This window comes from Cucurbita pepo, chromosome 4, assembly GCF_057944985.1.
Source record: "Cucurbita pepo subsp. pepo isolate OVF chromosome 4, ASM5794498v1, whole genome shotgun sequence".
NCBI classification, from domain to species: Eukaryota; Viridiplantae; Streptophyta; class Magnoliopsida; order Cucurbitales; family Cucurbitaceae; genus Cucurbita; species Cucurbita pepo.
In genome coordinates, this window is record NC_141801.1 from 2,919,889 (window position 1) to 2,935,589 (window position 15,701).

The 15,701-nt window shown below is 34.0% G+C and overlaps 1 protein-coding gene across 1 annotated transcript; it reads left to right on the forward strand.

Moving 5' to 3' along the window:
- Positions 1–1,606: 1,606 nt before the first annotated feature.
- Positions 1,607–3,924, forward strand: LOC111793504 (polygalacturonase-like). Its single transcript, XM_087123117.1, has 3 exons — positions 1,607–2,035; positions 2,865–3,154; positions 3,255–3,924. Exons 1-3 carry the CDS (start codon positions 1,607–1,609, stop codon positions 3,700–3,702), a joined length of 1,167 nt encoding a protein of 388 aa, XP_086979243.1. The 3' UTR covers positions 3,703–3,924.
- The last annotated feature ends 11,777 nt before the right edge of the window (positions 3,925–15,701 follow it).

The window sequence follows — 15,701 nt, forward strand, 5'->3', positions numbered from 1 at the left end:
CACAGATGCTCGATATCAATTTATAACTCCTCATCATTTGATGGGCATGAGTGTCCAACAAAAAATATCTTAAAATGTACTATAGGGGAGATATGATGTTGACTCTCTAATATCTTTAAGCCTCATCCAGATATGAGCTAGCGTGGCAAGATGACAAATATACATTTTGTCTTAATCTCTTTCTCTTTCTCTTTAAATTTTGTGTTATTTTCGAACATTTTCGTCACTCTAAGATTTTTGTCGGCTTTTTTTCGGTCTTTTCAACTATTTTCCTCTCTTTAAATTTTGGTATATCTCTTTTTCTCTCTATATATTTTTTCTAAAATTATTCTCTAAATTAGTTTATTCCAATAAATTTTTCTCTCATGGACCTTTTTAACCCTCTACCACTTTTTTAACTCATTTTTGTAGTAAAAATTTGTCACGACCTAATTTTCAAGGCTTCCAAAATCAGCCCGTAACCAAAAGGACTAAAGTGAAAACAAATAACAAGAAAGAAGCTAAAAGAAAAGTAAAATGAAAGATGGAAATCCAAATAAAGGGAAGTGTAATTTTCAAATAGGATTCAAATTTACAAAATAATAACAATAATAATAATAATAATAATAATAATAATAATAATAATAAAAATATAAAGGGAATTTACAAAAGACTCCAAAGGGACTGACGCTCCGGAACGACCCCCTTTGTGACCGCATAGCTCTCGAACGCTCCTCTACCTCGACCGGCAGTCTGCGAACACCTGAAAAAAATAGGAAAACTGGGATGAGTATAAAAATTATACTCAGTAAGCCACCTACTTGTACACTCTCATCGCATCAAACTTAACAAAATTCCCACGGTCTTCTAATTGGCTCTAGGACGTCTAGTTCTGGTCTTAGTCCCTTGGACTTGCCCCTTGGGACGTGCTCTTTGGAGCTTGCTCCTTGGCGCTTCACTGATTCTCTCCTTTCATTTGATACCTAGGGTTCCTTATGGCGGGCTGTAATGACCCATATCTCTCTATGATGCGCTACCTCTGCATGGCTATCTGAGACTACATGGTAGCTAGCCTAGGGGTGTGCTGAGTATCTCCTAAGTTCATATAGTCCCCTAGGGGACGCGACCCAACCCGTTCCCATGCAACTAATGGATTGTACGACAATGCACATAAAGATCTATATCATTAAATTGTTTTAACTTTTGAGTTAGTTAGTATTAATTTATGACTCAAGATCTTCAAATAGTAGGTCGTTACAACCTCCTATGCCGTCAAAAGATTAAAAAAAATGTTAATAAGAGTTAACTTTCAACGAGGAGAAAGAAGAAAATTAAGAAAATGTTTCTTGAAAACCCATCAAGATTTCGGTTATTGAAGTGTTTTCCAAGGAATCCCATGAAAGCTTAGAGTAATGATTTGAAACAAAACGTACATACCATACAATAAAGACATGTTCATAATGTACGCCATGTTACGTTCATGCATCCATTTTGACCCTAAACCCTTGTGCTTCTAACATGTACGCCACATGCATCTCTTTTGACTTTTCAATTTTGCTTCTTTTGTTCATCAAATCTCATACATTATATAAACCCCATTTCCTTACACAAACATATCATAAACAAAATGACCAACTTTCCCTTCTCTCTTCTCTTTATAATCATCATCTTCTTCCCACCATCATTGGGTGCTCGTACCTATAATGTTGTCAGTTTTGGAGCTAAGCCTGATGGCCGAACGGTGTCCACTGCCCCTTTTCTCAAGGCTTGGGCGTCTGCTTGTAACTCGGCTGCACCTTCTTCCATATATGTTCCTAAGGGAAGGTTCTTACTTAAAGGCATTGTCTTCAAAGGCCCTTGTAAGAACCAAATCACATTCCGAATAGATGGCACGCTTGTGGCTCCCTCGGATTATCGTGGCCTTGGAAATTCGAATTCTTGGATTTTGTTCTCTAAAGTTAACAAAGTTTCTGTCGTCGGCGGTACTCTTGATGCACGGGGTGCGAGTTATTGGGCGTGCAAGAGATCTGGGAAGAGTTGCCCTGTTGGAGCTCCGGTATGTTACACTATTGAATTCGAAAACAAGAATTTTCAAATCTTAAGCTTTGATGTTTTTTTTTTCTTATGGGTTGTTGAGGATTGTTGGGAGGAGTTCTACCTTTGCTAATTTAGGGAATGATCCTGAGTTTATAAGCAACGAATACATCTTCATTGGTATGAGGTCTTTTAAAGAAGCTAAAAGCAAATTTATGAGAGGTTATGCTCAAAGTGGACCATATCATACCACTGTGGAAAGTCGTTATTTCTAACATGGTATCAGAGTCATGCCCTTAACTTAGCCATGTCAATAAAATTCTCAAATGTTGAACAAAGAAGTTGTGAGCCTCGAAAGTGTAGTCGAAAGTGACTCGAGTGTCGAATGACGGGTGTACTTTGTTCGAGGACTCTAGATAAGGAGTCGAGCCTCGATTAAGGGGAGGCTGTTCGAGGGCTCCATAAGCCAGGGAAAACTCTATAGTGCACTTTATTTGAGGGGAGGATTTTTGGGACGGAGTCCCACCTTGGCTAATTTAAGAAATGGTCATGGGTTTATAAGTAACGAATACTTCTCCATTGGTATGAGACCTTTTAGAGAAACCAAAAGCAAGCCATGAGAGGTTATACTCAAAGTAGACAATAATTATCATACTATTGTGGAGAGTCGTTACCCTAACATGGATTACGATGAGTTTATGACATTGTAATCTATATACATGCAGTTTGTCGTAGAAAAATTTAAAATAGCCTTACTTTTCATTTTGAAAGGAAACTATACCATAGTCAAAGATATTTTTATTAATTTAGCCAAAAGTAAGCGGGTTACTAAAATATTGTATGTAATGCAGTCAATGACATTCAATTGGGCCAACAACATCGTGATCAGTAGATTAACGTCGATCAATAGCCAACAAACTCATCTCGTAATCAATGGCTGCAAGAAGGTGCTTATTCAAAACGTGAAGGCAATAGCGCCCGATCAAAGCCCCCACACAGATGGAATTCACGTTCAAATTTCTAGTGATGTTACAATCACGGATAGTACACTACAAACAGGAGACGATTGTGTATCGATTGGTCCAGGAACTTATAATTTGTTCATGACTAATCTCAAATGTGGACCAGGCCATGGCATAAGGTAAATAAACTTTGCTCAATTTTGATTTGAAGTTCCTTCTTTTGGAGGCTTCTATTTTGAATTCTAACCGTAAAAAGAACCAAACATTTCTTTGGAACAGCATTGGAAGTTTGGGCAAGGACTTCAACGAAGATGGAGTTCAAAACATAACCTTAAAAAACTCAATATTCACACGGTCGGACAATGGCATAAGGATAAAAACATGGGCTAGACCAAGCAAAGGCTTTGTCCGGAACATCCTCTTCGACAACATTATCATGAACAATGTCAAAAATCCAATCGTAATCGACCAAAATTATTGCCCCGACAACAAAGGTTGTCCTAGAAAGAATTCGGGCATACAAATCAGCAAAGTTACGTACAAAAATATACGAGGAACATCAACAACACAAAAAGCTGTGAATTTCGAATGCAGCGTTACCAATCCATGCAAAGAGATAAAGCTACAAAACATAAAGCTTCTTTATAAGAACAAAGCAGCCATGTCGTCATGCAAGAACGTTCGTGGATCCGCTAATGCAAAATTGATGCCTCGGAGCTGCTTATAGCAAAGGAATTTGGATCGTCTTGCCATGATTAAGAAAATATTAAGTCTTAAATGGTTTAAGATTTGATTGTTATTTGATTAGAGTAGAAGATTAAGTATTCATGACGTATGGTGACAGTTTATAGTTAGAAATATTGGTTTGTGTTTGTTGTCTTGTCTGGTGCAATCATTGAGACAGTCCCTAGAAGAGATTGTACAGTTGGGAAAGCTTGATTAAGTTGAAATCAGTAGTTGTTAAGGATATTTAGTAATAAATTATAGTTTACCATATATATTATATTTGATATTTTATTATAAGTCAAATATTAGATATTTATCTTATTACTACAGGGATCCTTCCATTTATTACTATTTCTATATCTTTGTAATTTATTTTATTATAAATAAGATAACTTTCACACTATTTAGGTGTGGTGGATTAATCAAACATTCACAGTAGTAATTAAGCTTGTAATATTGTATCGCTCTTAGTTAAATATAAATTTCTAGTCGGTGTAAGAGATTTTTACTCCAAAATCTTCATTCATGTTTATTGAATGGATGACAAGTTTAAACTTGGTTAGTGAATCGATTCGTAATTATTTTTAGTTGATTCCATTAAAATCAACTCATAATGAGATGAACGGTAAGATAGTTCTTCCTAAACAAGTAACAAAAATAGGTGAAGAATGTTAGAGAATGGTTAGTAGTGCTAACTTGTGGAGAAAGTTTAGAAAATTTGTTAGTGTCTTCTCCACTATAAATACTCTAGGTTCTTTTCACAACATGGAGAATAGAAATGCATAAATGATTAAGGTTCTTCTATTCATGATCTCTCCCCATAAATGATTAAGTTTAAACTTGGGTAGTGAATCATTTAGAGATGTAGAGGCAATATGTGTCATAGAAAAAGACGAACTAACGCTCATGACAATAATGGAAGAACATATCGATTACGTGGATTACTGGATCATTGATTCAAGATGCTCAAACTATATGGTTGGCGATCAGAGTGACGCAGTGGAAGAAGGGTGGTCCTCGAAGAAGGAAGTATTATCAGACCTGGACAACATTGAAGAAATTCTACCATAGAAAACAGGGGAGCAAACTGTACTCATTTGATTAAGTGCTGATGTGCCTGAAGTTCCAAATGACACTGGTGTTGGTGAGCAAGAAGTGAGTCAACCAAGCGAACCTACTGAAAAACAAAGGACACCTCAACAACTCAGATGATCAGAAAGAATCCAAAAGTCAAATCCAAAGTGTTCCAACGCAACTATTATAGAAGATGAAGTTAAAGAGCTACAGACGTATGAAGAAGCATCACGAAATATGGCTTGGCAACAGATAATGGAGGAAGAAATTATACCCTTGGAGCAGAATCAAACCTAGAAATTAGTACACAAACTAGGAGATGTCAAATTCATATTTTGCAAGTGGATTATCAAAATAAAGTGTACCTCGATGGGTCAATCAAAAGATACAGGACTCAACTTGTAGTTCGAGGGTTCTCTCAAGAATATGGACTAGACTATGATGAAACATTTAGTCCAGTGGCAAAGATCACTATCGTACAAGTTCCTTCAACACTTTCGGTAAATAAAGATTGGAAATTATGGCAGATGGATATGAAGAATGCTTTCTTGCATGAAGATTTGGACCGGGAGATCCACATGAACCAACTATGGATTTGAAGATGAAGTTTGAGTCATTAGTCAATACAAGCATAGTCTAAAGAAGGTTCATTTGAATGGCTCGACGGATATTGAGATATGACAAAGGTGCAATCAATTATGATTTTTTGTACAAAATAAGTGAAGACTGCAAGCTAGTTGGATACCGTGATGCTGACTATGCAGGATATCACAATAACAGAAGGTCAAGTACCGGGTATGTGTTCAAGCTCGGTTCGAGAATAATTTTTTGGTGTAGCAAAAGACAACCATCAGTATCATTGTCAACTAGAGAAGCAAAGTACAAAGCAGCTCAGGAAAGTACATGGCTGAAACTCTTGATAGAAGATTAACATCAGAAAATTGACTATCCAATACCACTTCATTGTGACAACGCGATTCGCCCAGCAGAAATTTGAGATTTTATGCTAGAACAAATCATGTGGAAATGCATTACCATTTTATTAGAGAGAAAGTCTTGAAGGAAGAATTCGAGATGCACCAGATCAAGACAGAAGACCAAGCGGCAAACTTGTTTACAAAAGGGCTAACATGAGAGCTTTCGCTGTCAACTCAACATGGTGCAGCGAATGAGGACCAATGATGAGGGGAGTGTTAAAATATCATCACTAGTCCAACAGTGTCAAGTCGAATAACTGTATGAGCCCATTTTATATTTATTTTACAAAAATGATTGAGGAATGTGAAGAATGAAGATACCTAAATATTATATCCAGGAAAAAGATTTAGATATTTTAGGTGAAACTTGAGAAATTTTATGAATAAATTGTTTAGCCTCTACTATAAGTACCCCTCCACTCTAAACCCTAAACCCTACTATAACATAAAGGCTACAAATAACATGAAATGCATCTATCCTAACTTCATTCTCATGATCGTCACTGCGATGTTATCATTGGTGCAAAAGTATCTAAGAGAAATACATGGCTTAAGTATTTCAAGGAGTACTCAAGGGTAAGGAAATGCATACACAATCAATTATAGAGGGACCTATCCTTTCATAAAGATCCTTTCCTTTCTTAGCTTTGAACTCTGTTTCCAGTTCGAGCTAAAGTTGGATGTGTAGTACTTCTCTATACATGGCAGAGGTACACTCATGTGGACCCATTAGGCGAGCATATACATACCCCTGAGTCTACCCTTCAGCTAGCGTACACTCACGCTGCTGGAATCATGGAGAAGACGGAGCCTATATAGTATTGTGTTGTGTACCATATTGTATCATAACATCATGACGAATATAATGTTGTAAGGTACGCATCCGTACAAATCATAATGGAAAGTATCATGATGCAAATGACACAAAAATGCATGAGGTTCCCATAGCTACAAATCATATAATAGGCAAATCATACAACTTTCTTTCATAAACATTTTCATGAATACATTCTTAGCATATCAACGTTTCAAATTCTTGAAAACAAGCATGCTAGCATTGTGTGTACGACATATCATAGTATAACACAAGTCATAGGATAGCTGAGAGAGAGAAAAATGTCTGAGGTTCATCGTTTTCTCTAGTTTTTCGGAACTCATCATTTCTCTAGCTCTTTGGAGAAAAATATTCAAAAAGTAGTCTACTTATTAGCACCATCTAAAATCGAATCGAAACCCAAATGAAAACAACCTCAAACCAACCAAAAATATTAAATCATCTCAATCAAACTGGTGAGTGAGCGTTGACCAAGTCGACTCCTACGACCCAAAACTTGCTACTTAATTTAATGTCGCTACTGTATACGTACCATAAACATTGAATGCGGAATACTTCATTTAAATTCTATAAAACATAACATTTAACTTAAAACACAGCCATGGATTTACGTGTTTCGAAAACATCTTTAAAACGACACAACAAAAGACCCGAAATAAAATAAATAAGCATTTAAGTTTAAAACATCCTATTCTATCCTAAGTCTAAGAAAATAAATACAACTATCCTATGCATGTGCCATGATCTCGAGTTGCGATGCCGTCCTCAGCCGTACAGGAATGCCTTGCCTTAATCTGAAAAATGTAGTAGCACATGGCTTGAGTATTTAAAGAAATATAAGTGACCCACTATTGGGGTTAAATGCAACAATCACATGCAATCAAATGATGGGACCTATCTTTATTTAGTTTATTTTTATATCTATCAAGATGTTTGCTTCTTTTATCTAAAACTTGATCATGAGTTTTTTTCGTTTCGTTTCATTTCATTTCGCTTCGTTTCGTTTCGTTTCGCTTCGTTTCGTTTTTCCTACGATGTTGTCCTAACGGGTAATCGTGGACGTGTACCATATACTCTACACACAGCCCATATGTGCGAGTATGGGCTCACCAGTTAGTTCGCACACCACTGGGCCACTGTCCTTATCCGGTGGGCATACTCTGGGAGCTCCTTATGCCGGGACCCGTTAAAACTAAAACCGTCACGGCAGCGCTATGTAATGCATAACGATCGTTGTCTTGCCATTGGATGTACGCGTCCGTACCCTCGTGATGCGATGGGGTATCCCCCAGATGCATGAACACACATAATGCATGAGGTCTCCCTATTTCTATATTTATCTTTAATGACCATAACCCCCTGTCACGTTCCAGGCTTCATGTCATTCTCATTTTCATTTCACATTTCATACACATTTCTATCGGGGTTATGGTTCCAGACAGTTTACCGTATTTCATGTCATACAATTCATGCTGTTCACATTCACATATTCCATACAAACATGTCATAATCATTCAAGAACCTCATATCGTTACATGCATTACACATCGCATTAGACTAAAAGCATACATAGCATACATTCACGTTCACATAACTACGTACTTAAGCACAATAATCTAGCATACAATGTATCATATCATAAACAAGTCATAACGTAAACACTTCATAGTCATATCTTTCTCCAACTTACCATAGCCTTAACGTTCTTATACCTATCACAGATATATCATTACGTAACGTACCTTAGTCATATCATCACAAGAACGTACCTTAACGCTATCGTTCTATCAATCTATCACAAACCTATCCCTTTCTACCCATAACCTAACCGTATTATTTCATCAATCTCTCCTATCCATAGCACTCCGGTATGTAACCTAACATTAACGTTTCATGAACGTATCTTACTCCTATCGTTACATTTCGTTTCGTGCATTCTTCTCGTATCCTATCTCAAACATATCCTTGAGCACATCGTACCATAATTATTATCATACAAGCAACATATTATAACATAACATAACATATAGGAAGCATATCGATGCACAAACAATTCACACATATCAATATATATGACACGTGCAGAACCACAGGGCACGTGTCAACATCAAATATAACCATGCCGATAGTAAGGTCACTTACATGGTTAGCTTAAGTCGTTGTCACGAATATATTCTTAATGAATGTTCGATTCCGTCGTTATCCTTAATGAAAGTCCATTGAACTCCAAGTCAACCTATGTGAGCCCATGACATCAGTTTGGAGTTTGAATTTCTACAAAATTGTTTCTCTAATTTATATTGATCCATGTGTTATACTTCATGCTAACGTTAGAGTCTTTGCCTGAGTTAGGTCTTGAAATATTTATGTTTTCTTTCAATACTCTTTTAACATTTTCCAATAATTTCAATTATATTCACAATCTTCTTCAATTATATTCACAATCTTCCCTCCCTGTCTCTTATTGTATTTCCCTTCTTTTAATTATCTGGTGTTTGAGGATGCCTTTTAATATCATTAAATAAAATAAAAGGAAAACTACTCACCTTTTCAAATGCAAAATCTCTTTCTAGCAAAATATCTCTTACTAGTAAAACTAAATCTGAACTTTTTTTTTGTTTGTTTGTGCAGGGGAGAAGAAATTCTGATATGTTAAATCTGTTTAACCCTTCCTTTTTATTTCTGTTTGTTACCAAATAAAACTAAATAATTAGATAAAGAAAAGGCTATCTGAGATATAAGTTACAGACAAATCTCAAATCTCTCTCCCATATAAATCTTGATCATCAACCCATCTCCTATAAATTTGATGCATTTGATGCAGGCATTTCTGTTTTCTCAAATTTGAATTTTTCAAATCTCAAATCTCTCTCTCATGTAAATCTTGATCATCGCAAACCCATCTCCTATAAATTTGATGCATTTGATGCAGGCATTTCTCTTTTCTCAAATTTGAGATTTTTCATTTATGTTTCATTTTTGCAGGAACTGTCACGTGCGTTCAACAGAGATTAGAGATTAGTGGGGAAGGTGACTACAATCAGTGGGGAGACGAGGGAATAATTATTTTTATTTACTCATTTATTTATTTATTTATTTATTTTTTACATAATAATAATTTTTTTTTGTTTATAATAATATTTATTTATTTATTTATTTTTGGGCTGTTACATACGCTCCTGAGGTTTCTCTTTTCTTTCCATCTGGTTTTGTCTTTCCACTCCGACGAGCATCCGCGTGCTCTCTTTTTTTCTTTTCAAACATACTCGTGAACCATATTGTTAAGATGATTTGATTGAGACCAAAATCACTCAACACCATGAAATATTTTAGAAGTATTTTGTGTGGGGGAAGAAATAACTAAAAAAAACCTAAAAAGCATACCTTACTTTTAACATAGAATAATTATTACCATAGAATATCTCCTTAATGTTTATTAATTATACTTTAACATAAAATACATTTAATTGAAAAAAGATAATAGAGTTATAAAAGAGATAAACGAAAAAAAAAAAAAAAATCATATTTAGAAAACGAACAAAGAAATTTTATTTTGATATGGAGTGGTTGAATTATATTCTTACATTTTTTAATATTCATTTGAATTCTTATATTTGATTCACTCAACGACTTATTTTTATATTACAACAATTTATTCACGTGTTCTTGTACATAATTTTCTATTCCTTTGGCTCAACATTAGTTTTTTATGATTTGAATGCTTTGTTGTCTTATATTGAAGATCTAGATAAACGTGTTAGTTTTCTAGTAGGTCAAGCGATATGTAGTTGAACTCGAAAACCAATTTTCAGGACGACACTCGACACTCAATTCACTGTACTAGAATTTGACACAATACGTTTACAGTTTTAAATGCACTGAAACTACGCAATATTCAATGGGTTAAGCAAGTGGGATTTGTGTGACCTTGATTAGATCTCAGGTCCAAACGAACAAAAATTCAACCTCAATGTCCTTGTCATTGGCTCTAGGTATCACGAACTAAATGAACTTTTCTAAGTTAACCATTACACGTGTACACAAGTTGGGTTGGGTTGGGTTGGATTGGGTTAGGTTAGAAAAATTTTTTGGACCAACCCCAGTTGGGTTAGTGACCCGAACACTCTCTAAATAGAGTTCACAACCCAATCCAATACAACCCTCTGTTTTGTGGTTAGGTTTGGTTGTCATGTTTTTTTTAAAATTATTTTTAAAAATTCTACTCATCTAGGATACATATTAATAACTAAAATCTCATAAAAATCAAATATCGAAAATTTGCAACTCACGACACATCATTCACATCAATTACAAACGTCAAATATTCTTAATAATCTTATTATTAAGATAGGGTTCGATTGAGTTGTAATCCTATATTCAGATTTGTAGGGTTGATCCAATAAAAAAAAATGTCAACCTGTAAACCGACCCAAATTTTTTTATTTTTCAAAAATTCAACCCAACCTAATATATATGGTTTAGGTTGGATAGTTCGAATTAGTTGGGTTCTCGAGACATATGAACACCCCTAAAAATTGTCTTTTCGATCGGTATAATTTGATAAGTGAAAGGTGTAGAAAGGCATTGAGAATTAGGTTAAAAAGAAGCAAACTTTATGTTGTAGTTTTGTGTGGCATTTAAGTTAAGCAAATTAGATACGCAATGTCAAATATGGGTAACTCTTTCTCTCTGTTTCTGCGGCGCAGTCAATGTCATGGCTTGGCCGCCATAGACTACTCATGGTCAATGGATACCCTCACATGTTCAATGCTTCTTCACATGATCAATATCCATTACGCATGTGCTAATGTTTTTTAAAAATTATTATTTGATTCCTTTTCACGCGTAGTTGTTTCTAGAACATAAAATTTTATAAGAACGTGTTAGTTATTGAATCAAACAATACTTACGTTTTTTATCGTGTTTTATAATACGTTCAAATTGAATCAACGAGCGGGACCTACCACTTTGCTTGAGTCGGGTCGGTTGCTAGGTTTGATTGAATTATTATTTTATTATTACAATTAAGAAACGTATGAATTCTCATCAAAATCATGTCTACAATTGAGCTGAAAGTGTATTATACGAGATGAATACTAGTTGTCAATTCTTCCTACTATAGTTATATATAATCAATGTTGTTTGTGTTGCCTATTATTTGCTAGGTTATAACATTACCTTTTCAAAATGTTTTTCGAACGTTTTTACGAAACTTTCTCCGACCCCATTTTTCAAAATTGTGTTTTTCCAAGAGCGGAGTCAACGACTTAAGCATACGTCATCTGTGCACATGAAGACTCAATTTTAGTTGGCTGACTTAGTCAAGAGAGATAACATGTGTCGAATAATCACTTTATGATGCTCGAAGAATGCAATTGCGATATTTGACCTCTTTTCCCCACTACTTAACATCTTTAGGGAACAAAAAAATACATGACTAGAATAAAGAAATTAAATTAAACTTTTCATGAAGTAGAATGGGATTTGTGGGCTAGGCTCTTTTTTAAAATCATTTTTGGTCCGGTTCGGTTATTTAGGTTCCAAGATTCTTGGCCACGTTCCCAAAATAATAACGTTATTGTGTATGATACTCACAGTCACATGTTTTCACATAAACGATTTGAATCAGATAATACACTTGTGTTTCATTTAAAATGTCTCTCACTTTACTAAGGAGACCCTCCCTCTAATTTTGAAACTCTTTATTGGCTTGAAAACCAATTCTCAAAGATGTTTTACCTTCTACTCGGGAATGAATCAACGATTTCATACTGTACTCGAGTTTCAGTTAGATGAGACCATTTATTTTTTGAGTACCCATTTAGTTATTTGGTCTAGATTCCCATAAAGTTGGCGAAAAGTATGTTCTTCCAGACCTTGTCACCGAACACGAAAAGTTGGCGAAAAATATATCCTTGACCTTAACACGTAACATTAAAACTCACGATAAAGTCGATCGTTCTACATAGTTTAATCCAAATGATTTAGAATGAATTGGTTCGGGTCACCAAACTATTGAAGAGACAAGGACTTCTTTAGGAAAGAGTCAACTTCGAACTTAACTATATTTTTTTTTTTTTTAATGTTTTTCCCAACTCAATTTGTTAGAATTGTCTTCCTTTAGGGTTTTGTTGTTACTTTCATATCAGTTTGTGATTGTCTGATTTTGGGTTGTTGGGATTTTTTTAAAATCTAAATCAATGTGACGTAAAATGGATCAGAAAGAAAGTTGTCATACATACAACAATTGCTCCCTTTCATACCATTTGGGTAGTTCAGAGCCAGTTGGAGAATACATTTTCTGACCGCTCTAAGTCGGTTTTTTGGCTAATTTGGCTTAGATCTGCTACACTCGGACTGTTTCTTACTAGTTTCAATTCTTCGTAAGTGTTTTAGTACAACTCTTTTAGCTAGTTTAAATTATTTGGAGTCTAAGTTCTAATTGTTTTATGCAAAATTGGGTGAGCCCAATTTTCATAATTGAACTCACTAGATAGAATTAAAATAATTTAGAGAACGGCGTTAAGCTAGAATCAAGGAATCGTAGTAGTTTCGTCTTTGCCTAAGTAAGTAGCTCCACTATTGGCTTAGTTGGATGAATTGTATTATGTATGATGATGCGTGCCTCATGACCCGTGCAAGTGTTATATGTATGATTGATATGTTATCCTATGCTATGTTATGTCATGTGAGGCTATGATATGTTATGTGATGTCATGTTATGTTATGCTATGTTATGTCACATTATGCTATGACAAGGTATGTCATGTAATAAAATTATGTTATTTTGTGATCATAAAGTTGTCATGAAATCGTTAATTTATTATGCATAAACCTTTTTATAACATGGTATGAAAGTTATGTTTGCCATGAAAGTTATGTATTATAGAATGTACAGAAATTAAGTAAGCATAATTCATAGACTTATTACGTTAACAGATGTTTGTTTTATATCATATATTATGTCATGATTATAAGTTGTGGACCTCATGTATATTGTTGACACGTGCATCAAGATACTTCCCCATTATGATGAGTAACAACGCGTACATTATGACTTATGATTTATGATATCATGTTCATCATGATATTATGTGGGCCCTTTTCCTCCGTGGTGTTCGGCATAAAGCCCGTTAGCAAGTGCTAGCCCGATGAGTCAAGTCCAGGAGGTGTGCAAGCCTATCTATTGGGTCCATGCTCACATGCGTAGGTCATATGTAAAGAAGTACTACACAGCCAATTTTACCCGGACTAGAAAGCTACCTAACTCCGTGCTATGATATGTTAAAAGGATAGGTCCCACCATGTTGCATATGTTTGCTTTTTTGTTACTCCAATAGTGGAGATACTTAGATTATTTTCTAAAATACTCAAGTCATGTGCTACTCTTACCTTCCACGTAAACGTAAGGTACCCCTATACAGATGATGACAACATCATGACAATGGCCATAGAACCTGTCTTAGGGTATCTACAGGCTAGATTACGCCATTGTTCTATTTTTCTTATTTTGTTATAAACTTTACGTTATTTCGTACTTGATTGTTTTTGTGTGCCTTTTTCCTCTCCGCTCTCAAAAAAATACTTGTCATGCTTTGTTTGTCAATTTGTTCCTAAAGTGATTCAAGATATGAATGTAGTCGTTAAAGATAGACGACGACAATTAAAGATTAAAGAAAAAAAATACGATATTGTGATGTCAGAGTAAAGGAGGATTACACGAATAAATTTAAATTATATCTAAACGAGATTTATCCGCTATTCTCATATCGATAAAAATAATGAAATAAATCGTGAAAAATATTCACAATAATTATTAAAAGTATTTTATTTAGAAAATATTAATAATTATTGCAAATTTCAAAGTGCTTTTTTAAATATATAAATTATGAAAGTAGTTGGAATTTATATAATTAGTTTTTCTTTGCTTTTTGAAATTATGAGATTCAATAATTATTATAACCTTTTTCAAAAAAAAATAAAAAATAATTGAAATTGTAAAAAGAAAATTGCACCTTATATATTCATTTTTATTAAATAAATACTTTTTTTTCTTTAAAAATACAATATCAATAATTAAACCGACATAATATTTTAATAATTTCACATGCTATCCCTTGTATACATAATATTTATATTTACCATTTTTCAATAATACCACTAAACTTTTAAAAAGAAAATTCCAAAAATACCCTTATAGCTGGTTTTGGACGTTTAAAAAATACCATTAACTTTTAAAAGGGTTACCCTTCTAACTTTAAAAAGTATTTAAAAAAATACGTTTAAGATTTCAAAATTTTCATTAATACCCTTCAACTTTTTAAAAAACTTCAAAAATAATTTTAGCATTATTAACCCGTCTTAAGAATATTATGAACTTTAAAAAATAACATTAAAAAATTTGGAGATAATCTATGAAGTGTCGATAGACAATTTTTGTTCTGACAATAAAAAAAAATTTAATTTTTTTTTTATATACAGTACTTTAAATTTTCATGAGTATTTTTTAAACATAGTACGGATGGTAATAAGTATTAATGAAACATTTTAAAGTTTAAATGTATTTTTAAAATAAAATACTAAGGTTTCATCCAAAATTAATAATGTTTTTTTAAAAATTCAAGGTATTATTAACATTTTTAAAAAATTAAAAATATATTTTTTTTAGACAAAATATAAAGTTATATTAAACTCGAACTCGGAGCACTTATTAAAGCAAGCTAGAAAAGCTTTAAAGGAGTTTGTAGTTGAAGTGCTTTTGAAGCTTGAGTTCATTAATGGTGAGCTACTATTCTTCGGGTCAATCATTGGTGAACACATGAGAGATACAAATTTCTTACTCATTCGTCATGTGTTTTGTCTTCCTGGCCTTATTATTAAACTACCGAGATTTATATCTCTCGAAATAAAACTTTTAAAATACGTCTGCTTGGGAGAGATTTTCACACTATTATAAAGGTGTTTCGTTCTCGTCTCCAATCGATGTGAGATATTACGGTCATACTTCTAAATCTTAAATTAAGTGATTTTGTGATACACATTGACCACCGTTCTTAACAAAAACCATACTTAGATCAAAACTAGCTACAAACACACTCATCAAAATTGTTAGGC